The 25,189-nt window shown below is 39.0% G+C and overlaps 2 protein-coding genes and 3 non-coding genes across 9 annotated transcripts in view; 1 reads left to right on the top strand and 4 right to left on the bottom strand.

Annotated features, from left to right (window-relative positions):
- The window catches only part of LOC125712214 (uncharacterized), a 433,528-nt gene that overhangs the window by 230,367 nt on the left and 177,972 nt on the right, over nucleotides 1–25,189 (bottom strand). The window lies entirely within an intron of this gene.
- Nucleotides 8,238–15,635, top strand: LOC125712146 (uncharacterized). 5 transcript variants are annotated; one of them, XM_048981884.1, is made up of 8 exons: nucleotides 8,261–8,806; nucleotides 9,520–9,591; nucleotides 9,737–9,842; nucleotides 11,080–11,150; nucleotides 11,236–13,492; nucleotides 13,669–13,755; nucleotides 13,877–13,939; nucleotides 15,090–15,635. In XM_048981884.1, exons 3-8 carry the CDS (start codon nucleotides 9,776–9,778, stop codon nucleotides 15,341–15,343), a joined length of 2,799 nt encoding a protein of 932 aa, XP_048837841.1. In that variant the 5' UTR covers nucleotides 8,261–8,806; nucleotides 9,520–9,591; nucleotides 9,737–9,775; the 3' UTR covers nucleotides 15,344–15,635. The 5 variants fall into 5 exon arrangements, 4 of the variants coding, with proteins under 4 accessions (XP_048837850.1, XP_048837841.1, XP_048837833.1 ...); XM_048981876.1 differs by having other exon boundaries at nucleotides 9,734–9,842; XM_048981893.1 differs by having other exon boundaries at nucleotides 8,238–9,591; nucleotides 9,734–9,842; nucleotides 14,485–15,635.
- LOC125733599 (5S ribosomal RNA) lies at nucleotides 22,096–22,214 on the bottom strand. The gene has a single exon (XR_007392939.1). It is a non-coding gene; the product is annotated as a 5S ribosomal RNA (ribosomal RNA).
- LOC125736136 (5S ribosomal RNA) lies at nucleotides 23,295–23,413 on the bottom strand. Its single transcript, XR_007395419.1, has one exon. It is a non-coding gene; the product is annotated as a 5S ribosomal RNA (ribosomal RNA).
- Nucleotides 24,493–24,611, bottom strand: LOC125737136 (5S ribosomal RNA). The gene has a single exon (XR_007396403.1). It is a non-coding gene; the product is annotated as a 5S ribosomal RNA (ribosomal RNA).

Raw genomic sequence — 25,189 nt, 5'->3', positions numbered from 1 at the left:
ATGCTTCTCCATCACCTATCAAACACTAGGCCGACGGTGCTTAGACAACCACACATAACATGCAAACCAGAAAAATATGCACATGCTTCTTGTGGATTTCAATAGTTTTGTACGTTTATTTTTTATTTATTTAAATGTCGATTAGGTTTTCTTCTAAACCGTGTATTTACTGAATGAAAAATACAGCAAGCTTTAAGACCAGCTAAAGATGTTATTGCTAGCCAGCTCCCTCCTGGCGTTGACCGCAGCATTAAGAGCAAATATACACGAACCTGGCTAAAGTGTCTCGGGGATAGTTAGCCGCATCTTAAAAACGTAAGAGCCCCACTGTTCGCAGCGTTACATCAGCTAGCAGCTCGCGCCACACCGCACACTCCCTCGCGCTCAGTGCCATTGACGTGTCCGACATATTACCGCCTCCATTTCCCTTACTAACCGATAGGTGGTAAAGTAAGAAAATGAAACTTTGCTCACTTTTCGCTCAGAAATCTCACTGCAAAGTGGATGACGACTGGTTCTGTTGAATTAGGACTAAGTTTCATTAAGTGTGACACATGGTGCAGCTCAGTTACCGGTGTTAACATGGCATCCTCAGTAAGCATCTCAAATCAGGCACCCGGATGCTATAAGCATAGGCCTCGGGGGTCACCTTGTAGGAAAGTCAACATTTACTGAAAAGCCATCTTTATTAAAAATAACTAAGGCTTTATTCTTTAAAGTCTTTAACGTGTTTTAATGCGACTGCTAAATGCATTTTTCTAGCTCGTACTGTTATAAATTAAATGCTGTTAACCAGGTGCACTCGTAGTTACAGCTTTCTCTGGACCTGACCCTACACTGGGTACATGCATGGGGACCATTGTTGACATAAGGATCTAATGCCTAGGTGTCGAGTCTCACGGTTAAAACCCCCAGTCCCCGTGTGGCTCAGGGTTCATCAGCTGGTAAAGATTGGTAGATTCCATGAGAGGTACCCCTTTAAATATGCTTTATTCCCACCACCTCACAAAATTAGTACATTTTAAAAACACAACCGTGGTGCATACATATAACAAAACATATGTACAACTTTTATTTTGAATAATAAAACACCCGGTCATGGTACATTTTAAAAACTCATTTGATAAATGTGCATAAACATTTTTGTACAAGCTTGAAAAATACAACACACGTATACATGATACATTTTGAAACACTTGTGCAACTTTGAAAATAAAAAAACTTTATGTTACATTAACAAAATCTCCTTTGATAAAAACCCTACAAAATTTTTACAACTTTGCTTTTGTAAAATAAAAGCCATGTTCATATTAGATTTCAAAACTAATTCACAAACTGAATGCATAAAACTTTGTACATTTTAAAAATACGTTTGGGCTACAAACACATAACAAAATGTTTTTGTAAAACACCCAAACATCTTACATCTTAAAACATCTGTACATCTTACTTTGAAAAACTTTTATGTAATGTCTTAAAACAGTTGTACATCTTACTTTGAAAAACTTTCATGTCACATTTTAAAACATTTGTACATCTTACTTTGAAAAACTTTCATGTTACGTTTTAAAACATTTGTATATCTGAAAAACTTTCATGTCACATCTTAAAACATCTGTACATCTTACTTTGAAAAACTTTTATGTAATGTCTTAAAACAGTTGTACATCTTACTTTGAAAAACTTTCATGTCACATTTTAAAACATTTGTACATCTTACTTTGAAAAACTTTCATGTTACGTTTTAAAACATTTGTATATCTGAAAAACTTTCATGTCACATTTTAAAACATTTGTACATCTTACTTTGAAAAACTTTCATGTTACATTTTAAAACATTTGTGTAACTAAAAACTATGGTGAAGTTATATTACCATTCTTTAAAGTTTTTAATGTGTTTTTGCGTTTAATGTGTAAATGCAGCTTACTGGTTGCTATTAAATGTAATTAAATAATCATGTACACCTTCTTTAAAATAACAAGACTATATCCTAAATTCTTACACCCTTGCCTGATTCCACAGTTCCTACCCCCCACTTATGTGTCCCCCATCCCCCCTTCCATGACTTGTGAGATAAGGAAAAGCACATTTCCCAACCTTTGGTTGTGCGCTTGTGCGCATGCTTGGGGTTTTGCTGTGTGTGTGTGTGTGTGTGTGTGTGTGTGTGTGTGTGTCTATGTGTGTGTGTAGGTTGTTCATCTTGCGTCCAAAGTTAAGGTTATATTTTATACTACTTTAAAATAACACATTTTTGTTTGACTGTTTTACAAACACATCTAAAGTTTTTATACATGTAAACATTAACAAAAGCTGTTAATGTCTTTTCTTTAAAATTTACAAGTCTATTTTGTGTGGTTTTTCACAATAAGACTCATGAACGACTAAGTTAGCGGTCCTATACTTTCACAGACCTAAAGTTAAACTCTAAAGCCCCTGACCACCAGTGTGTGTGTGTGTGCGTTGGTTTTTATGATTTATCAGGACTTTTCACCTGATTACGTGCCGACATTATCGGGACATTTGGGATTATGAGGACAGGGACGGTGTCCTCATAATTCCTGTAATACAGATGCATTTATCTAAGTTAGAAAACCCCCCCTGCAAACTTTGGGGCCAAGTCCTCTTACACCACAAAACCACGAAAACCAGTTCACACAGTGTAAACTCTGCATTCAGCATCGCGCCCTCTGTAGGCTGGAGCCGGAGAAACACCAGAATAACACTTGCGTTAAGATTTACGGCTGCTGATTGGCTAGTTCTGGACTAGCCATCTAAGGTTGTGATTGGCTGAGAGGTATGTCATTCACTGCGAATCCTCGTTTCTATCGGTGGACTTCAGCAGGAGACTAAGAGGACACTACAATATCCTGTAATATCCAAGTCGTGGAACAGACTGTAATCAGGTAAGAAAATTGTTTTTATAATAGAATAATAGACTAAGTTTTCTTTTCAAATTGCTGGAGTTAAATGCAAATTCCAAGGGGTGTACCCATACATAAAATGCACGGTTCGATACAAACTTCGGTTTTGGATTCATGGTTCGGTGAAATTTCGGTACAGCAGGGAAAACAGAATATGTTTTTAAATTATTTATTTTTAATACTGAGACCACCAACTCATTTATAAGATTAAAATCTGTCGACGTGTCTGATTAACAAAACCCAAGAGACTTTTATTCGCACATTGTAAAAATAAATATGTAAAATAAATAAAAACATCTAAAATAAAACATCATAACTATAATGAAAAACTTCGGTTTTGGATTCGTGGTTCGGTGCAATTTCTTTACAGCAGGGAAAACACAATCCAATTGTCGCCTACTTCCGAGTATGGCCGCAGTTACGTAGCGATAATTTTTATGCCAGGTTAGAATTTTCTGGCAGAGCTGCTTAAATGCCATACGGAGAATAACTTGCGGAGGTTGTTTCTGCCTTTCTCTGGTCGCACATACACTTGGATGATGTCGTCTCAAATCAGTTAGCATGTCGGATATGTTTCCAGCAACCGAGTTGGGTATAACGGAGCCGGGAGACTGTCTTGGTCTCGCCGATTATACACTCTCCAGTGCTGGTGTACCGAAGTGATGTACCGAACTCTACGTGACGAATACGTGCACCGGCACTGCCTACACATTCCTAATCCCTGTTAATACGGAAGCATTATCTGCATTGCTTCGAAATTTACAATAAATACCAGATTGTCGATCGTATTCTGTTTCAAAGGTGAACACTATGTAGTCATTAAGTGCAGATAAAGCGATTTCATTGTGTAAATATTGCACCGAGGATGATTCGGTGTCGTGCGATAAGTCCTTAGGATAGTATGGCTGTATCTGTGCTCTTTAGGTTAGCTCATATCCAGAATTCATTTGGTAAATTCGATTTCCCAACAAACTTTATTAGTCATTCGTTCTTACTGAATTACATTTGTAGAATAAAAGGGATGTCATGCATTAAATATCTGCTTAAAACATAAACTAAATAATATAAACTGAATATATGAATAAACATCAATCATTCTTCACAGGAGGAGATGGCTTCTTCGAAGTTGAGAAGTAGAAAACTTTCTCCAAAACAAGAGGCTGCATATTTTATATCTGCATGTAAAGACAAAGATGGACTTTATGTGAAATATATAAATTCATATAAAGGTAAATTTAAAGTTTGTGTACGAATATTTGATTTTATCCAGGGTTTTTTTGTGTATTAATGTTATGGTGCTTATTGTTAACAGGGATCATCGTGCAGGAGCATTCGAGGCTGATCTTAATCTAGTGTTTGCTATCTCTTGTAGGCCGTGGGGTATACAGCAGATTCCATTTTGAGAGGGGAGATTTTCTTCTGGAATACAGAGGGCAACTCATCAGCAGGCATGAATGTGAAAGTAGACAGAAAATATATCATGATGCCCTCAAAGTGTTCATGTTTGAATTTTATTTCAATGGAAAATTGTTTTGGTATGTATGACATTGCATGTTCTTTAACATAATATAAGCCTTTGGTGACTGCTGACATACTCATTTTTAAATGTCTTTAGTGCTCTGATATTTACTAGAATATGGTAGTTTTTCTGACTTTTCACTTTATGTGATACAGCATTGATGCTGCCCGAGACGATGGCTCCCTTGGGAGACTGGTGAATGATGACCATGTTAGCCCAAACAGCAAAATGAAAAAAATCACCATATCAGGAAAGCCCCATCTATGTTTATTCGCAACCAGAAGCATTAGTCCTGGAGAAGAAATTACATATAACTACGGTGACTCTGACTGGCCATGGAGATGCAAGGTATTTAGACATGAAAGAACCATTTAGAAATAATCATCCTTCTGCAAAAGAAGGGTGAAATCCAGATATGTTACTTAAGTGATTAAAAGTATTTTCATTAGTTTATATTCTTTTTCTCAAGCCTTTCTCATTGACAATGATTATCGTATATCATAATATATAACTAATATTTACAGGTGGCTACTGAAAAAGACCAACTGCACCCAAAAGAGCAGAGCACATCAAGTGAGGTAGGGAGGACAGGGAAAGTAATTCAGTTAAACTCTTGTATGTGTGATTATTAGGTTTAAGTAGTTGGAGATATAGATGTGTGTTGAATGAGGATATGCAGAGAGAATGCTGGTAATTCTCTGTCCCTGCAAAAGGGAGATCAGCGTGTGAAAGTGTGCTTGACAAAAGCATTGTCTGTGAGGATATGGTGTTGATGAGAACTGCAGAGATTACTGGGATTTTGTGTTTGAACATTGTGTGAAACAATGCTTAGATATTAGAAATGCAGTTCTGTCAATGATAGTTTTATGTAATTTTTTTTGTACTGATTTAGTTGCATAGTTTTGCTTATGTGTGGTAGGAGCATTTAATTGACTGTTAACATTCTGCTCTCTCCAGCATTCCTACCATGTGCAGTATGGAATTATATTTTTATTTGTGTTTCTAGAACATAACCGATGTGGGAATGACTACGAATGTCCAGTTGTTGCCAGAAGGACAGCATGCAGATGTCCTAAGAGAAGAGACAGAAGAGGTAAGTGTGTAAACACAAACCTAGTTTGGCGGTACACTAGGTTTTAAGAGGACCCTGCAAATGTGTTTCGGCGTAGAGTTTTATCAGTTGTGTGTGTATATAGTGTTTGACAGAAACATGGACTCGGGGGTCTTCTTAATATGAAGCTGTAATTTATGTCATAGATGGCCTTTTGCTGTGTTTTTGAGCGGGTTCACCACACTGGAACGTAGACCACTTATAGCAAGCAGTGTTTTGCATGAAATATTGTTCTGAAAACTATTTTGTAGGCTGTTTCTGAGGGAGACCCCTGTGCCAATACTCTGATGGATACCTCATCACTTAGCAAAGAAATGGAACAGGTAATTTGCATTATGTGCCATGCATTAGGAGCTTAGATATTAGAAATGCAGTTCTGTCAATGATAGTTTTATGTAATTTTTTTGTACTGATTTAGTTGTATAGTTTTGCTTATGTGTGGTAGGAGCATTTCATTTACTGTTAACATTCTGCTCTCTCCAGCATAACTACTATGTGCAGTATGGAATTATATTTTTATTTGTGTTTCTAGAACATAACCGATGTGGGAATGACTACGAATGTCCAGTTGTTGCCAGAAGGACAGCATGCAGATGTCCTAAGAGAAGAGACAGAAGAGGTAAGTGTGTAAACACAAACCTAGTTTGGCGGTACACTAGGTTTTAAGAGGACCCTGCAAATGTGTTTCGGCGTAGAGTTTTATCAGCTGTGTGTGTATATAGTGTTTGACAGAAACATGGACTCGGGGGACTTCTTAATATGAAGCTGTAATTTATGTCATAGATGGCCTTTTGCTGTGTTTTTGAGCGGGTTCACCACACTGGAACATAGACCACTTATAGCAAGCAGTGTTTTGCATGAAATATTGTTCTGAAAACTATTTTGTAGGCTGTTTCTGAGGGAGACCCCTGTGCCAATACTCTGATGGATAACTCATCACTTAGCAAAGAAATGGAACAGGTAATTTGCATTATGTGCAATGCATTAGGAGCTTAGATATTAGAAATGCAGTTCTGTCAATGATAGTTTTATGTAATTTTTTTGTACTGATTTAGTTGTATAGTTTTGCTTATGTGTGGTAGGAGCATTTCATTTACTGTTAACATTCTGCTCTCTCCAGCATAACTACTATGTGCAGTATGGAATTATATTTTTATTTGTGTTTCTAGAACATAACCGATGTGGGAATGACTACGAATGTCCAGTTGTTGCCAGAAGGACAGCATGCAGATGTCCTAAGAGAAGAGACAGAAGAAGTAAGTGTGTAAACACAAACCTAGTTTGGCGGTACACTAGGTTTTAAGAGGACCCTGCAAATGTGTTTCGGCGTAGAGTTTTATCAGTTGTGTGTGTATATAGTGTTTGACAGAAACATGGACTCGGGGGTCTTCTTAATATGAAGCTGTAATTTATGTCATAGATGGCCTTTTGCTGTGTTTTTGAGTGGGTTCACCACACTGGAACATAGACCACTTATAGCAAGCAGTGTTTTGCATGAAATATTGTTCTGAAAACTATTTTGTAGGCTGTTTCTGAGGGAGACCCCTGTGCCAATACTCTGATGGATACCTCATCACTTAGCAAAGAAATGGAACAGGTAATTTGCATTATGTGCCATGCATTAGGAGCTTAGATATTAGAAATGCAGTTCTGTCAATGATAGTTTTATGTAATTTTTTTGTACTGATTTAGTTGTATAGTTTTGCTTATGTGTGGTAGGAGCATTTCATTTACTGTTAACATTCTGCTCTCTCCAGCATAACTACTATGTGCAGTATGGAATTATATTTTTATTTGTGTTTCTAGAACATAACCGATGTGGGAATGACTACGAATGTCCAGTTGTTGCCAGAAGGACAGCATGCAGATGTCCTAAGAGAAGAGACAGAAGAGGTAAGTGTGTAAACACAAACCTAGTTTGGCGGTACACTAGGTTTTAAGAGGACCCTGCAAATGTGTTTCGGCGTAGAGTTTTATCAGCTGTGTGTGTATATAGTGTTTGACAGAAACATGGACTCGGGGGACTTCTTAATATGAAGCTGTAATTTATGTCATAGATGGCCTTTTGCTGTGTTTTTGAGCGGGTTCACCACACTGGAACATAGACCACTTATAGCAAGCAGTGTTTTGCATGAAATATTGTTCTGAAAACTATTTTGTAGGCTGTTTCTGAGGGAGACCCCTGTGCCAATACTCTGATGGATAACTCATCACTTAGCAAAGAAATGGAACAGGTAATTTGCATTATGTGCGATGCATTAGGAGCTTAGATATTAGAAATGCAGTTCTGTCAATGATAGTTTTATGTAATTTTTTTGTACTGATTTAGTTGTATAGTTTTGCTTATGTGTGGTAGGAGCATTTCATTTACTGTTAACATTCTGCTCTCTCCAGCATAACTACTATGTGCAGTATGGAATTATATTTTTATTTGTGTTTCTAGAACATAACCGATGTGGGAATGACTACGAATGTCCAGTTGTTGCCAGAAGGACAGCATGCAGATGTCCTAAGAGAAGAGACAGAAGAGGTAAGTGTGTAAACACAAACCTAGTTTGGCGGTACACTAGGTTTTAAGAGGACCCTGCAAATGTGTTTCGGCGTAGAGTTTTATCAGTTGTGTGTGTATATAGTGTTTGACAGAAACATGGACTCGGGGGTCTTCTTAATATGAAGCTGTAATTTATGTCATAGATGGCCTTTTGCTGTGTTTTTGAGCGGGTTCACCACACTGGAGCATATACTACTTATAGAAAGTAGTGTTTTGCATGTACATTAGGTTTTAAGAGCATCGTGCAAATGTTTCAGCATGTCATAAATGGTCTTGTACAGTGGTTTTAAATAAGTTCGCAACAATAATGCCATAAGGATGCACTGGATGGTCATGGAGAATACTAGATTACTGATGAGTGACTTTAATTATTAATTCCACTAGTTGCTACTTAGAATATATATAATATTCCTTAGTTTTCTGTAATTAAAATAGCTTTTGATGAGTGGCACAAATTTAAAAATAGAAATAGATCTGCAAGACCTAAGTCTTACAGTACTATTGTTCAACTGATTCAATCACGTGAACTTCAGCTGATTATCTATGGGTCACCAGATCAGCAACCATAAGCATCTACTGTGTTTAGGAATAAGCATCTACTGTGTTTAGCTTATTTAGTTTATTTTAGTTTATTTTGCACTTTGTGTATTGTAGGAGCACAAAACGCCAAACTGATTCTCAGTTGAATTGGGACAGTGGGGAGGTACAGACACCATTTAATTGAAGCTGTTGAACTGTATGTTACATGTTATAGTTTTCTAGTTTTTGTAAACGATTTCATGACCTCTCTATATCTCCTTAATGATTCACTAAGTTTATTTATTCATATACTCCAATGAGTAGAAATATTACTTCAAGAAGCTGGCACATGGGGCGGTATGGTGGTGCAGTGGTTAGCACTGTTGCCTCACACCTCTGGGACCCAGGTTTGAATCTCCACCTGGGTCACATGTGTGCGGAGTTTGCATGTTCTCCCCATGTCGTCGTGGGGTTTCCTCCGGGTACTTCGGTTTCCCCCCACAGTCCAAAAACATGCTGAGGCTAATTGGAGTTGCTAAATTGCCCATAGGTGAGCATGAGTGAATGGTGTGTGAATGTGCGCTGCGATGGGCTGGCCCCCCATCCTGGGTTGTTCCCTGCCTCGTGCCCATTGATTCTGGGATAGGCTCCGGGCGACCCAGTAGGATAAGTGGTTTGGAAAATGGATGGAAGCTGGCACAAATAATTGCAAGAGTTGTTTCTGTTCCCATAAGCATGTGTTTTATGCATTGACATTGTCTGAGAGGTCAGTGATCTTGGTCCTAAGCCTGCCCAAATTATGAATTATGACAATGATTCTAGCAGTTTTTATTGACTGCTGGTCTAGATATTATTTTTTGTGTTTATCTGAACTTCTTCATTTAATCTGTTTTGAAGGTAGCCACCAAACTTGATTTTTGCAAGACAGGGGGTCACAGATCATCATTTCCAAATGAGAATGTTGAGAAGGTAATGCAAGGTTTTAATTATACTTGACATGTAGGTGTGCCATCTACAGAATTATAGTGAGATATTGTGATTTTTAGTGTCATTTTTAAAAAGCCTTTAAGAATTCCCACTCAGAATGTAATTTCCTTTTTGTTTTGTTCAGCAGCCCTGTAAGCATGAGGTCATCCATGCAAATTTTTCAAGCATGGACAAATGTTCTGCATGTTTTGGACCTGTGGCGCCACTCAAGTGGATTGGTCTGAGGTGTAAAGGTCAGTAACAGTCCTTGCAAGTATTTAAGATAGTAAGTAATATTATGCAGGTTTTTTTAAAGTGTTTCTTATGCAGTATTTGTCAAATTGTTACTTTGCTAGATTAGTGTCATTGAAGGTGATTTTGGATTGGTGGAGAAAAACTGGAAGGTGTAATTCAGGTAGTAAAGGTAGCATTTGCCCTGTGTTCTCTGACTTTGAATTGGGAATGTTAACACTAAATTAATTAATGATCGCCAAAGTTCAGATTGTCTGATCACCAGTCTCAGTTAGATGATTCATTTCCCATAAACACAAAGTGATATGAAGAGGTTTTATCATTCAAGCCAGGAATGTTTTTACTTGTGTATATGAAGGCACAGTAGTAGGAATATACCACAAGAATGCACCATAATAATACACAGAAACACCTCCAACAATGAAAAAAGGAATGCTGCTTTATCTGACAGTTATGCCATGCATTGCAAAATGTGCAGTGCAGAGTAACATTTGTATGGGTTAATGAGCCCTCAAATACAAGCATAAACAATGTGTTGTTTATATACTTAACTAATTTAACACCATAAACCAGTATACCTTTTCTATCACAAATAATGAAAAACCCCATATCTGAAGTCTCTCTACATGCTTTTTATATAACCCAGGTTACTGCCAGTTATCTTCTTTGCAGTGCACTTTGTCTTGTAGAGTAGTTGAGTACAAACTTCCCATTCAAATATTTGTTACTTCACAGCATCCTAAAGATAACTCACTATTTGCAAACATGATTGCTGTTAAGACCTGGCATTAGCTATTCATCAAAAAACTTTACTTTTCTGTCTCAAAATTACTTGGTAATATTGAGACAATGTATTGAGAGGTAATATTGAGAGGTAATATTACTTGTGTTTCATGAATCCTAATTGTGAGGAAGTGTATAAGCCCTGGAATCATCGCTTATGACTAAACTGTTTTATATTGTTACATATGTAATTATCATCCATAGACCCAATGTTAAACTGGCACTTTTTTAGCTAGGGCATTCTTTGTTTTTACATTTTTATTTATATAGTGCTTTTACATAAACTCAAAGACGCTTTGGTATTTTGTGTGTGTGTTTTTGTTATGCCTATCAGTTAAGGGTTTATCTAATCATGGCCTAATAGGGGTTGATTGTGGATTAAAGGAATTAGCCACAATTTGTGTCCCTATTTTAAATACATTTGAAATATGAGTACAATTTATTTCTCTCTTATAGTGTGCTCTAAATTTTGGCACAAGAACTGCTTTGCAAAATTTGAAAAGAATGATGAAGAACCACTTTCATGGGTGAGTACAGTATATTTACAGTTTTACTTATGAACCATCTCTCTTCACAAATGCTACATAGTGATTTTCTCTTTTCTGATACTAGGATATAGGATTTTCAAGTTCTGATGAGGAAGTGTCACTCTCAGATGAGGAATATGTCCCAGACTCAGACAGTGAATCGTGCAGTTCAGTGGAGTTAGCAGCAGGATATGTAAACAATGTCCAAAACAAATGTTCCTCAAATGAACAGAACGTGAAAGTTGCCACCTCAGAGTGCACCAAATCTCAGAAAACAAAGTTGAACCAGGAAGGTGTAAGCAAAGGTTCACAGTATTTGAAGGCCAGGGAAGTGTCTTGTTTAAATGAGGATGATTTATTTTGTTGTCTGGAGGAGTTGACAAGTGGAGAATCAGACAATGAGTCAGACAGTTCTGCAGAAGGGACAGATTTACTTTCAAGCACCAGTCAAGTTAAACGCCTTTCAGAGATCAAAAGATCATCAAAAGTTGACGCTTTAATTAATAGATCAGATCGTGTTTCTTTGCCCAGAAAAGACCATAAAACACCTACAAGTGAACAGCAGTTGGAAATAATAGGTGGTACTAGTGCACTTGATTTGCCTGGAGATTATAAGGATGTATCAGTGGCAGGAGCAAAGGGTAACATGGCTGGAGCTGAGAAATGTCTTCAATCATCAGACATTTCTTGTTCTGAAAATAAGAATTACTGTTACATTTGTGGGAAACCACAGTCAAAAATATCTCGTCATTTAAAAACCCATTTGACTGAAGTTGAAGTTGCAGAAGCACTGTCATTTCCAAAACGCTCAAAAGAACGCAAAAGACTACTAGAAAAAATTCGGAACAAGGGGAACTATCGGCATAATTCCAATGTATTAGAGAAAGGAAATGGGTTGCTTAAAGTAAAACGAAGGCCAAACAAAGATTGTGATTCAAAACAGTTTGTGCATTGTATGTACTGCAAAGCAATGTTTGGGCGTAAAGAACTATGGCGACATGTGAGAAGATGTTCCTCAAAGCCAGGTTCAGTAAGTGAACATCAGGGACGGACCAGAGTGTTGGGTTTGGCTGCCATGGCAGAGTCTACATCTTTGCAGCAGATATCTGGAGGAGTTTGGAAGCTCTTGAGTGCAATGAAGCAAGATGACATATCTTCTGTTGTACGCAATGACTTCTGCATTCTTCAGCTAGCGCAGTCATTCTTCAACAAACATGGAAATGACCCTACCAAGTTTGAATATATTCGTCAGAAGCTTCGAGAAATTGGGAGGTTTTTGATAACATTGCGCAGTGAGTCCTCTATATACAGCCTTGAGGAAGCTATAAAACCAGCTAATTTCCAGCATGTTATTGAAGCTGTGAAGAAAGTGTCAGGTCATGACGAAGAAAAAAACTACTACCAAAGGCCAAGCCTAGCATTGAAATTGGGCCACACATTGCAAAAGGTCTGCGAGCTCATCCACTGCAGAGGTCTAATGGCAGAAGATGAAGAGTTAATTAAGTCAACTGAGACATTCAGAAAGCTATATACCACCAAGTGGTCTGAGCTAATATCACACAGGGCTTTAAGCACAATGAATGAAGCAAAATTCAATAAACCGTCAACACTGCCTTTCACTCATGATGTTCAGCTCCTTCATAAACACCTGGAAACTACTGCCAATGCAGCATCTGAAAACCTGAAAAAAACATCATCATCACAAAGTTATGCAGAACTTGCAAAAGCTACCCTTGCAAGGGTAATTATTTTCAATCGTAGGCGTGCCGGTGAAGTATCTAAAATGCAGCTCAAAAGCTTCCAGGAAAGAGAGAACACACTACTTCACGCAGATGTTGCAGTAGGTCTTTCCAAATTTGAGCAGAAACTCTGTAGTCATTTTAGTAGAGTTGAAATCAGAGGTAAAAGAGGTCGAAAGGTTGCTGTCCTCCTCACACCAGATATGGTAGATGCCCTAACACTTCTGGTGAATAAAAGAACAGAGTGTGCGGTTCAGGATAACTGCTTCTTGTTTGCTAGACCCAAATGCCAGAGTCATTACAGAGGTCAAGATTGCTTGCGGCTCTATGCAACTCAGTGTGGTGCTCAAAATCCACAACATCTCAGGTCAACACATTTGCGCAAACACGTGGCCACTCTATCACAAATTCTTAATTTGAAAAACAATGAATTAGATCAAGTTGCTGACTTCTTGGGGCACGATATTCGTGTACACCGTGAGTATTACAGGCTTCCAGAAGCGACAACTCAGCTGGCAAAAATATCCAAACTTCTGCTTGCTATGGAAAAAGGGTGTCTCCCTAACTTTCAAGGCAAATCACTCGATGAAATTGAAATTGAAGGTACGCTTTTGTACAGTATCTACTTCTATGTCCTTTTCATGATAAATATGTGAAATCTGAGCACATTCATCTGGATTGGTTAACTATATGCACCTCAGATACTTTTAAAACATGAGCATAATATGTTTTGTAGCATCATTGTCCCAGTTTAGTTCAATTTGATTTCTTTGTTTAAGATGAGATCAACTTAACTGATGGCAGTGATGGAACTGAACCTGACAGTGATACAGAGGATGCTACCTTGGGCACACCAAGACTGAATGGTATTTTTAAAGTATTTTCATGCATTCTGCAGTGTTAGCAGCATATTCAGTTTATTTTTCTTCCATGTTCTACTAGAATTGTTTGCATGTATACTGACTGAGCAGTTCCATATTCTTACAGAAAGTCAAAGCATTCAGCCAGCTACAGAAGATAATGCTGGAGGCTCAACAGATTCCATCAGTGGTAACTTTCAGTATAATTCCGATTTTTTTATGGAAAGAAGCTTGATTACCGAGACAATAAGTTTGTCCACTGCTAAGTGGTATATTTGGCTGGCGTTGTGGCACATCTTACATGTTGCCATAGATTCTGATGCTTTTGGGACTTGTGGCAACATGAATGGTGTTCCCCAAAGCCATTTGTAGTAAAGGAGTGAGGAAGGGTCTGGGTTTTTGGTTTGCCTGCCAGAATCTCACAGGAGATGTCTCAAGGGGTTCGTATAGCTAGAGAAGACAATGCAACAGTTGTGACGTGTAGGATGGAGACTGGCAGTGGTGAACTCTTGTCTGTAAGATTCTCATCCTTCCTCCAAGGTTTATAGCTGGTATCAGCATCTATATATTAAAGACCAATTTAACTATGCCCAAGTTCTTGTTCAGGCATGCCCTACTAGGAAGTGAATCTATGTTGGGATTTTTTGGCAGGTGATCAGTGGCAAGAAAACCTTGTAGTCTGTACAATCATCATAAGAGTAAAGCAACACAATTGAGTCAGGACTTTTGTCACAGGTCTCTAGGGAGGTCATTTTTCTCAGTGAGTTTTAGTGGTGGGGGACCTTTGCTGAAAAAGAGCCATATGGAGAGCTACTCTGGATCAATCTGGATTTCCCTCTGTCTCCCATCAAGTAACATTCATGTAGTGACATTCATGCTGTTTCTCTTATTTGCAATATTCTATGTGTTGAATTCTTGCCTTATTTAGCCAGTTAATATGTGTAATTAATTTGGGTATGACCTGGGTATGAATCCATCTTTAAACCATTGTGAAGCTCAGCTTTCTAAACCTTGGATAACATAACTTTTAAATGTCTGTGTGCTAATTAAATGGAATAATGTTAAGTTTAACATTACTACAGATTATAGCACAGGAATTCTGGTGTCATTCTTCATAAATGACTATTTTTATATCCTTTGTAATTAATACACAAATTTAGCTTTTCGATACAGGTTGTATGCATTCTTTACTGAAAGAACTGCCCTACACATTCAACTGTAGTAAATTATATCCCAGCTCAACATTATCATTCTCAGCAATCTCATGTATAACTACTTCAGTTATTTGTATGTGTTTGCATCTAAATAATACTGACTGATTTGTTTTTTTTCTGTGACAGTGGGCCAGGTTTTTACAGCAGCAATTAAAACCTCAAAGAAGAAGTCGCGAACACAGTGGTCAAAACAGGAGGTGACAGCTGTATTGAAACATTTTAAAGATCATATAACCAAAGGAAAACTGGCAACAATGGCAGAGTGTCAGCAGTGCAAGTCAGCTGAGGACCCTGTTCTGGCAGGGCGCACTGTACAAAATATAAGAGATTTTGTTAGAAATAGAGGGATCACACTAAAAAGGAAAACCATGTCTAATTGAATATATATTATTTTCTATAGAGGCAAAAATGCCAAGGAGAAAAATATTGTTTATTTCTAATTTTTGAGGAGTAAAGAATTTGCCCTCGTGTCATGCACTCTTAAGTTGCAGAAAGTCTTTTGTTACAAGTTATAATAAAAAATTAATTATTTTAATATTAATATTTTAATTTCACGTTAGTACTTGTGCATAAGTAATCTGCATTTCATTAATCAGGAAAAAAGTCATTTTTGTTTTTGTGCATATTCGAGGTCCAATAAAACATCACTGACCTTCTAGCACAGTGAATGGACATGTTTGTGTGTGTGTTCATTTGATGTCCTGGAAAATCATGTATGACCTCACAAACAATGTTCTCGTCGTAGGAGGGAGTTTCTTGGGAGGTTCCCATATGCTACCATAGTGTCAGGTGGTAATGTAAAGAGCTTCATTTACTTTAGAATTAATATGAAGTGATATTTGTGTTGTGCAAAGCAAAATATTTTTTTTGATGTTTACAGCACTTCTCTAGAGCAAAGGGAAAGGTGGGTCCCCTAAAACCATGTTTCAACTGGTTTGGGAGGCAAAGTCCTCTTAAGACTTAAAAACCCGTATGTGTGTGTGTGTGTATGTGTGTGTGTGTGTGTGTGTGTTTGTGCACATGAGCATGAATATACATTTACTGAAAAAACATATTTATTAAAATAACTAAGGCTTTATTATGTCAATTTTTTTTTTAAATAATTCCAGCAGATAAATGGGGTCGTTATAGTCAATCTGTAGTCTCCCTGCATAGTGGATGACTGCTGACACTGTTGAATTTGAACTATGTTTCATAACTATCAAACAATATGCAGCTCCGTTACCGTTGTCAACTTAGCATTGTACTCCAGCAAGCATCTCAGATCAAGCTTGTAGATTATATAAGCTGGGGCCGTGGGTACCTTGTAGGATGTCTTTATTAAAATAACTAAGACCTTATTCTTTAAAGTTTTTTTTTATGTGTATTTGCAGCATGGTGCTAAATGCAGCTTACTGGTTCCTATTAAATGTAATTAAATAATCATGTACACCTTCTTTAAAATAACAAGACTATATCCTAAATTCTTGCACCCCTGCCTGATTCCACAGTTCCTACCCTACACTTATGTGGCCCCCCTCCCACCCTTCCATGACTTGTGAGATAAGAAAAGCAGACTTCTGCCTGCCTGGTCGGTCATTTCTAGCTGCTATTTAGGTTCTTCCTCAAATCCTGTTGCCTAAATGACTTATATCCCACTCATATTAATTTAAAATTTCGCTATAAGAAAACAATCCTTATACATTTTAATAAAAAACGTGAACTATATATGTTTGGTGTTTTTTGATTGAGCAAACTCTCGTGTTTTTGTGTGCGTGTCCGATACAACTGTAGTTTGTATCAACTTTTTTTTAGTTTGACCTCCGGGGTGTGTGTTTGTCCGCATGCGCGTGAATAAACATTTACTGAAAAACATATTTATTAAAATAACTAAGACTTTATTCTGTCAAAGTTTTAAAAAATGTGTTTTGATGCATGTCACTAAATGCTGCTTAATAGTACCTAACCGGGGCTGCTCCCCCAGAGACAGTTGCTAGTCCATTTATTCTTTTAAAGACTACTGATTCCAATTTGGTGCCATATGCTTTTATCTTGTAGGCCGTAGGATAGCTCCGTTTCTACCAGCTATAGGCCATGGTACGTCTGGGCTATTATGCTTAAATTCTTTATTAATTAGCGTTGGCTATGTGCTTTATAACACTGCTGATTCAGGTCTCTTGTAGATTTTCTCTTGACCGGTCAGCGCAGTCTCTCTCTCTTGTACATAGAAAAAACAGAGAATACCTATTATTAGAATGTTATTTTTAATTTAATTTAATTTAATTTAATTAATTAGCATTTTTATCACGCGAATAAAAGAAATAATATACTCACCGGGTAAGGCCTGGATGAACCTCTTTGGCTGGCAGGAAGGGTAAGACCTCGAAGATACTTGTGCCTCTGCCCTAGGAGGAATAGGCCCCCCGCTCGCCGCAATACAATTTAATTGTCTCTGTCACCCCATATCTGCACGGTCATGTATGACAAACAAAACTATAAACAGAATTTACTGGCGGGGAAATTGTCAGACTTGATGTATGACCAGGTGGTACGGCCTTGATGATGCTACTCGTGCCTGTGTAAGAAAATTATCTGTAATTTGGGACGTATGTGAAAACAAAACTTTAAACAGAATTTACTGGAGGGGAAAAGTGTCAGACTCGATGTATGGCCCGCGTGGCCGGGTAGGGGGGCGCCTCGATGGCCAGGTGGCACGGCCCTGCAGAATTTACTGGCGGACAAATTGACAGACTCGATGTATGTCTCGACTTATGACCTTTACAAATTGGCGCCATACGCCGATGTGATACAAACGCTTGCGTGAGGAAAAAACACACGGTCAAAACTAGCGCCGAGCGTTTTTATTGGACGATAGACCCTGCACCTCCTCCTCTCATTCTTTGCTCCAACTTTACCATTTTATCCCACAGTCTCTCACAGTTTCTCTCAGACTCGCGCAGCAGCACGCCTCTCAGCTCTCCCGCATCGCTCTCTCCGAGGATTATCCAAAGCCGTGCGGACCTTTCCGCGCTACCGCACCAGTATGTGAATAAGTCCTTTGCTGATTCTCCGAAGCCCGGGGACCTTACCACGCTACCGCACACCGTACGCTCGCGCTCCATCAGGTAACCCAGCCACGCTCACTCCCGCCCGCGCACCACAAAATAATAATAATAATAACTTATTCAAATAACACACGCTCATAAGCACTCTCATCAATATCATTTTTAAAATAATACACACTCATAAGCACTCTCCTCAATATCATTTTAAAATAATAAACATTTAAAATAAGCATTTAAAATAATAAATAATTAAATCCAAATACCATTGCAGCACTAACACAACCAACCCAGGCCCCCTAAGCCACAATCATTTAAAATAATAAATAAATAATTAAATACAAATACCATTGCAGCAGTTACACAACCAACCCCCCGGGAAGAAGAAGACAAAAAAAATATTTAAATAAATAATTAAATCCATATGCTATTGCGTCAGTTACACAACCAAGCTCAACCCACTACAACATAAGCTCCGCCCACTGAACTTTTGAACGTGACCTTTGACCCGACCTGTCATTTTGACAAAAGCGGTATTCCATCTCTCTCTGTGGGATAATAAAGGTTTATTCTATTCTATTCTATTCTATTCTAAAGAATTTATGCTTCCCCTCGAACCGCATTGTCCAAACCTCAGACAGGGGACCAAATTTCCTTACCAGCTGAGGATAATGTTCCACAAAGTGATGTTTTGGCCTTAAACGAAACTCTGGAAATGTTGACTGCAGTAAGTGCCTGTGCTCTGCTATCTTACAGTCCAGAAAGTTAAGCGTCTCTTCTGTATGCTTTGGTGCTACAGCTAGCTCAGTAATATCTTTGAGCAGCATGAGAATTTCCCAAGTGTTGTCACCCTCAGGGACACAGTGACCAATGAGAAATGGAAGGAGCCTTATGAGACACCAGTTCTCATGGCCATTTCCACCAATGGTCCCCTTACTGGAAAATCCCTTTCCAATAACCTGAGGTCGATCTGTTTTGTCACTAAATGACTACTTAAAATGTAAACCTGATGGCCTGATTCAGCATATCTAGGGTGAAATAAGTCTTGCCTATCAGGTCTGTAAGGCACAGGGACAATTCAACTGGAACAATACCTTCCAAAATATCATGCAAGATGTCAGGAGGGTACCCACTGACCACATGAAAGTGCTCAAGATTCTCAGTTAAAGGACATGCTCCTTTCACACCATAAGCTCGAGTCATTCCAGGGTCCTCTCTGATATCCTGCACCTGCCTGTCATGGGACTCTTTGTCTCGGAGTTGAAAGAAACCAGAACATACCTCTTGTTGTTGAGTGTCTCTACTGCTTGCCAAACAGAATCTGCAGAACTTGTCGACAGTAAAACTCTCCAGGAAACCTGCAAGAGAGTGGGCAGCAAGATTGTCAGCTGCAACATACAAGACTGTACCTTTCACACTTGCACCTAGTTGCTCCAGGTAAACGCCATTCTGCTCCAATAATTTTAGATCATAGATCAGAGGTTGGAAAACTTTTGCATAACCACACTCCTTGACTGTGGAGGTATTGCACAGTAGAGCAAGTTGGATAGAGCTGAGGGTTGACCGATATTTTGAAGGTATGTTTGCAATAACCCAGTATACTGCACACATCTTGTGTTTAAGCTTTGATGTTCCAAGAGGATTGGCGACTTCAAAGTCATCAATGTAAAGTACAAGAGCAATTGTGAACTCATCTTTTGCAAGAAATGGATTTTCAGTAAAGTATTGCCCATCAGTATATGATCTGAATTCCTGAGGGACATGTACTTTTTCTGACATAGCTTTGTCTAAAACATCAGTTTTGTTAAGCAACTTCTGTAGCATAGGAACAATGGGAACATATGCAAGAGTTTTTTTGCCTTTCTCCACAACATATTCAATTGGATTTACCAGTGGAAACTCTCTACGCACATAGGCTGCTCTTTTTTTGGCAGTTCCTAAAGGTCCATCTTTGGAACAATGTGTCATCATGTTACTTTCTGACACAGCACTGATAATCTCTTTAATAACAGTCTCATCCATGTCAGCACAATATTTGTTTAATATGCCCCTGACTCTGTGTTGTACAAGTGGTTGTGAGAGCTTATTGATTTGACAGAGCTGCTCTATCACATCTTGCACTGCACTCTCTGGTATGTGCAAAACAGTGTGCATCTTTAGTAGTAAAGATGCCAAGTTGTGCTCAAGCTGTTTTTCTAAATCGTGAAGATCACATTCAGTTACCTCAGACAACTCTTGTGTGTCCTCAATATCATCATCTGACATCTGCTCTTGTGAAGCATTACTGTCATGGCTTATAATATTGTCACCAACAATTTCTGATTTAAACCTCTTTGAGATCTGTTGTTTGTGTACTTTACTCTTGTGTGCTTTGAAGGTGGAGTAAACACTGCTTTCAAAATTACAGTCTTCATAAGGGCATCTGACTTTATGATTTACTTTTAGATGTGCACGATGCAGGTGAGTGAAAAAGTCACTCTCTGAACAAGACTCTGTAAATCCACACGACAGACAGCTAAACTTAGTTGGTATATCTGTACTTTGTTGCTGATCTGGAGTTTTTGTGTGAATGCGGGACAGGTGAACTTTTAGTGCATTTAATGATTTAAATGTGCACAGACATTCCTGATGTAAACAAGGAAAAGGCTCGGTTCTGGTATAATCTCCGTGTTTTAGCCTGTAATGTTTAAATAATTGTGCTCTTTTTTCACAGCTAAAAGGACAATACTTGCACTTCCAAACCATTATTTAATCGGTGTCTTTAGACTTAACTCTAAGAATTTCTCTTTATTTTCCCTGCAAATGAGCAAACATTAACAACATTTACCTTAAGAAACCTAACAGACTGGAAAAGTCTGAACACTGACATCACATTTATTATTTTGCTAGTTTACGGCGAATTAGCTTTAATATAGGGCATTTTAAGTCACATACACATCTTAAGATACATATTCGCTTATGTTGTCTTAAAGGAACTTACCAGATACAATAGGCCGTGGTAAACCGCGTAAAACAGGCGCATGTGTTCCCGCTATCTTCTTGGAAAAAATAACGGTTGCAGCCGGCCAGGTGAAAGCCTAAAGGCGAAGCCCGCGAATCCCCACTAGGAGTACCATGACAACCAGCTGCCGTAACGCTGCATCTTGTTTACGACACTCCCTCAATTCTGAAAGGGGAATACTCACAAAAAAAGAAAAATAATAATATGAACATATTAATGCGTAGCTCAATCTAAGGCTGGGTTACACTAGCATTAGATATCGATTAGTTGTGGATAAAAAAAGCCAACGAACCGGTAAATGTTAAAAAATTGTTTCCACCGCTGCCCCCAAAACCCTCCCCCCCACAGTTAGGTAAATATACATTGCACAGCCAGGTAAATTAGCCAGTGTCTAAAAATTTCCGTCGAAATGACGAAAGTTTAAATGAAGTTTTTACAACTGAGGGAGTTAAACTCACCTTCCAGTTCCTCGCCAGCGGTGTTTGAATCCACACAACCGCAACAAAAAAATCAGTTTTAGACTGTTTTTGTTTTGTATTATATGTCTGTGTAAGAGCAGGCTGCAATATAGACTGTTGAAATAAGGAAAACACACACACACTGATACCTTGAGCAACTGCTCATTACTCTGTTAATAGGCAGTTATCACAATTGGGAAGAAGAGGTGTGGTCTGTTAAATAACTTTTCAATTTAAGCTTATTGTACTTCACATTATTTGCACATTGGACTATGCCAACAAATTAGTAGAATATACTTAAAATTATGAAGTGATATCATCAAACTTTTTCTTTTTAGTATATAATGCTTTAATATTTAAGTAGAAACTAAATCCGGGCTAACAGTGTAAAACGTGAATGGGGAGTGACAGTCTTCAAATTTGTGAGAAGATCGCTCCCTGGTGGAATAAAGGCACGAACAGCTTACAGCAGCTATAATTACCAGGCAGTATTTAGAGTAAAACGGTGTGTAAAAGCTGCCTTTATGAATGAGAGAAAAAAGAAATATATAAAATAGTAAAATGGAAGGGGAGTGATAGATTTAAATTAATCGTGAAGTGGAGCGCCCCCTGTATAAAGTAAAAGTGAGAAAAGCTTACAGCACCTGGTATTCCCAGGTGGTCTCCCATCCAAGTACTAACCAGACCCTAGCCTGCTTAGCTTCCGAGATCAGACGAGATCGGGCGCGTTCAGGGTGGTATGGCCGTAAGCGAGAGACGCTACCAAAAATAGCCCTTTTGCATTACACGCGTCTATACATGCCAGTTAGTCTCATTGGATCCTACTCCTGTTTTTTTTTTTTTTTTTTTTATCTGACTCACACTGCAGCCCCACCATCCAATCGGCAGTGCCGGAACCACACCAAACATTCACCAAACTACTCAGCCGGCAGCCTACCACAATTATTCCATTCTTTCCGCATCCGCACACTTCCTTCTCTTTAACTCCTTTTCACTACCGCACAGGTTAATCGCCGCACGTCCCCCGCCGGCAAACATTACTCCTTTGCCTACCGCATGCAGGCTTCTCTTAATGACCTTCTGTTATCAACTCCGCTAACAGCCACAAAATCTCCGCCGCACGAAGCCCACTGGTAGCTGCTGAATCACATGCTTCCCCATAACGTCGCGCTGTCAGAACACTGGGAGCTACACACACCAAGAAGTCCATACTGCAGGCTGCAGCCAGAACAATTTTCTACATTCAAACATCGACGGCCTCTTCTCTCTAAAAATTCACCAGACCGCTTCTACCACCAGCAAAGAAGTTTCCATCCCTAATTCCTCTGTGATTCCCACTAACCTAAACATTAAGCTGGCATTGAAGGGTGTGAATTACCCTGGCCAATCTGCTCTTTTAAATACAGCTTTTAGCAAGTTTTGAAAGGAGGAGAAGAGCAGACCTTGCTATGCCAATAATATCGAGTCTTCTGTGGCGAAGTGGTTTTTGCATAGAAAACAAAGCGGTGAGTTGAAGAGGAATTATATCAGTACTTTGTTTAAAACGGTGTGTAAAAAGCTGTCTCTTTATTATTAACAATAAGTTGTAAAACGTGAATGGGGAGTGACAGTCTTCAAATTTGTGAGAAGATCGCTCCCTGGTGGAATAAAGGCACGAACAGCTTACAGCAGCTATAATTACCAGGCAGTATTTAGAGTAAAACGGTGTGTAAAAGCTGCCTTTATGAATGAGAGAAAAAAGAAATATATAAAATAGTAAAATGGAAGGGGAGTGATACATTTAAATTAATCGTGAAGTGGAGCGCCCCCTGTATAAAGTAAAAGTGAGAAAAGCTTACAGCACCTGGTATTCCCAGGTGGTCTCCCATCCAAGTACTAACCAGACCCTAGCCTGCTTAGCTTCCAAGATCAGATGAGATCGGGCGCGTTCATGGTGGTATGGCCGTAAGCGAGAGACGCTACCAAAAATAGCCCTTTTGCATTACACGCGTCTATACATGCCAGTTAGTCTCATTGGATCCTACTCCTGTTTTTTTTTTTTTTTTTATCTGACTCACACTGCAGCCCCACCATCCAATCGGCAGTGCCGGAACCACACCAAACATTCACCAAACTACTCAGCCGGCAGCCTACCACAATTATTCCATTCTTTCCGCATCCGCACACTTCCTTCTCTTTAACTCCTTTTCACTACCGCACAGGTTAATCGCCGCACGTCCCCCGCCGGCAAACATTACTCCTTTGCCTACCTCATGCAGGCTTCTCTTAACAACCCTCTGTTATCAACTCCGCTAACAGCCACAAAATCTCTGCCGCACGAAGCCCACTGGTACCTGTTGAATCACATGCTTCCCCAAAACGTCGCGCTGTCAGAACACTGGGAGCTACACACACCAAGAAGTCCATACTGCAGGCTGCAGCCAGAACAATTTTCTACATTCAAACATCGACGGCCTATTCTCTCTAAAAATTCACCAGACCGCTTCTACCACCAGCAAAGAAGTTTCCATCCCTAATTCCTCTGTGATTCACACTAACCTAAACATTAATCTGGCATTGAAGGGTGTGAATTACCCCGGCCAACCTGCTCTTTTAAATACAGCTTTTAGCAAGTTTTGAAAGGAGGAGAAGAGCAGATAATATGCCAATAATATCGAGTCTTCTGTGGCGAAGTGGTTTTTGCATAGAAAACAAAGTGGTGAGTTGAAGAGGAATTATATCAGTACTTTGTTTAAAACTGTGTGTAAAAAGCTGTCTCTTTATCATTAACAATAAGTTGTAAAACGTGAATGGGGAGTGACAGTCTTCAAGTTTGTGAGAAGATCGCTCCCTGGTGGAATAAAGGCACGAACAGCTTACAGCACCTAGAATTGCCAGGCAGTATTTAGAGTAAAACGGTTTCTAAAAGCTGCCTTTATGAAAGAGAGAGAAAAAAAAATGTATATATAAAATAGTAAAATGGAAGGGAAGTGATAGATTTAAATTAATCGTGAAGTGGAGCGCCCCCTGTATAAAGTAAAAGTGAGAATAGCTTACAGCACCTGGTATTCCCAAGTGGTCTCCCATCCAAGTACTAACCAGACCCTACCCTGCTTAGCTTCCAAGATCAGACAAGATCTGGCGTGTTCAGGGTGGTATGGCCGTAAGCGAAAGACGCTACCAAAAACAGCCCTTTTGCATTACACGCGTCTATACATGCCAGTTAGTCCCATTGGATCCTACTCCTTGTTTTTTTTTTTTTTTTTCTGACTCACACTGCAGCACCACCATCCAATCGGCAGCGCCGGACCCACACCAGACATTCACCAAACCACTCAGCCGGCAGCCTACCACAATAATTCCATTCTTTCCACATCCGCACACTTCCTTCTCTTTAAGTCCTTTTCACTACCGCACAGGTTAATCGCCGCACGTCCCGCACCAGCAAACATTACTCCTTTGCCTACCTCATGCAGGCTTCTCTTAATGACCCTCTGTTATCAACTCCGCTAACAGCCACAAAATCTCCGCCGCACGAAGCCCACTGGTTGCTGTTGAATCACATGCTTCCCCAAAATGTCACGCTGTCAGAACACTGGGAGCTACACACGCCAACAAGTCCATACTGCAGGCTGCAGCCAGAACATTTTTCTACATTCAAACATCGACGGCCTCTTCTCTCTAAAAATTCACCAGACCGCTTCTACCACCAGCAAAGAAGTTTCCATCCCTAATTCCTCTGTGATT

The sequence above is a fragment of the Brienomyrus brachyistius genome, chromosome 2, assembly GCF_023856365.1.
Source record: "Brienomyrus brachyistius isolate T26 chromosome 2, BBRACH_0.4, whole genome shotgun sequence".
NCBI classification, from domain to species: domain Eukaryota; kingdom Metazoa; phylum Chordata; class Actinopteri; order Osteoglossiformes; family Mormyridae; genus Brienomyrus; species Brienomyrus brachyistius.
The sequence above is the reverse complement of the archived record's forward strand: the minus strand, read 5'-3'. Positions and strand labels throughout refer to the sequence as shown.

Excerpts from the sequence above, each read along its gene's own strand:
- LOC125712146 (XM_048981884.1), top strand. The coding sequence starts at position 9,776 with ATGGACAAATGTTCTGCATGTTTTGGACCTGTGGCGCCACTCAAGTGG. Across the intron at positions 9,843-11,079 it reads GATTGGTCTGAGGTGTAAAG|TGTGCTCTAAATTTTGGCAC; the intron begins GTCAGTAACAGT and ends TCTCTCTTATAG. Across the intron at positions 13,940-15,089 it reads CTCAACAGATTCCATCAGTG|TGGGCCAGGTTTTTACAGCA; the intron begins GTAACTTTCAGT and ends TTTCTGTGACAG.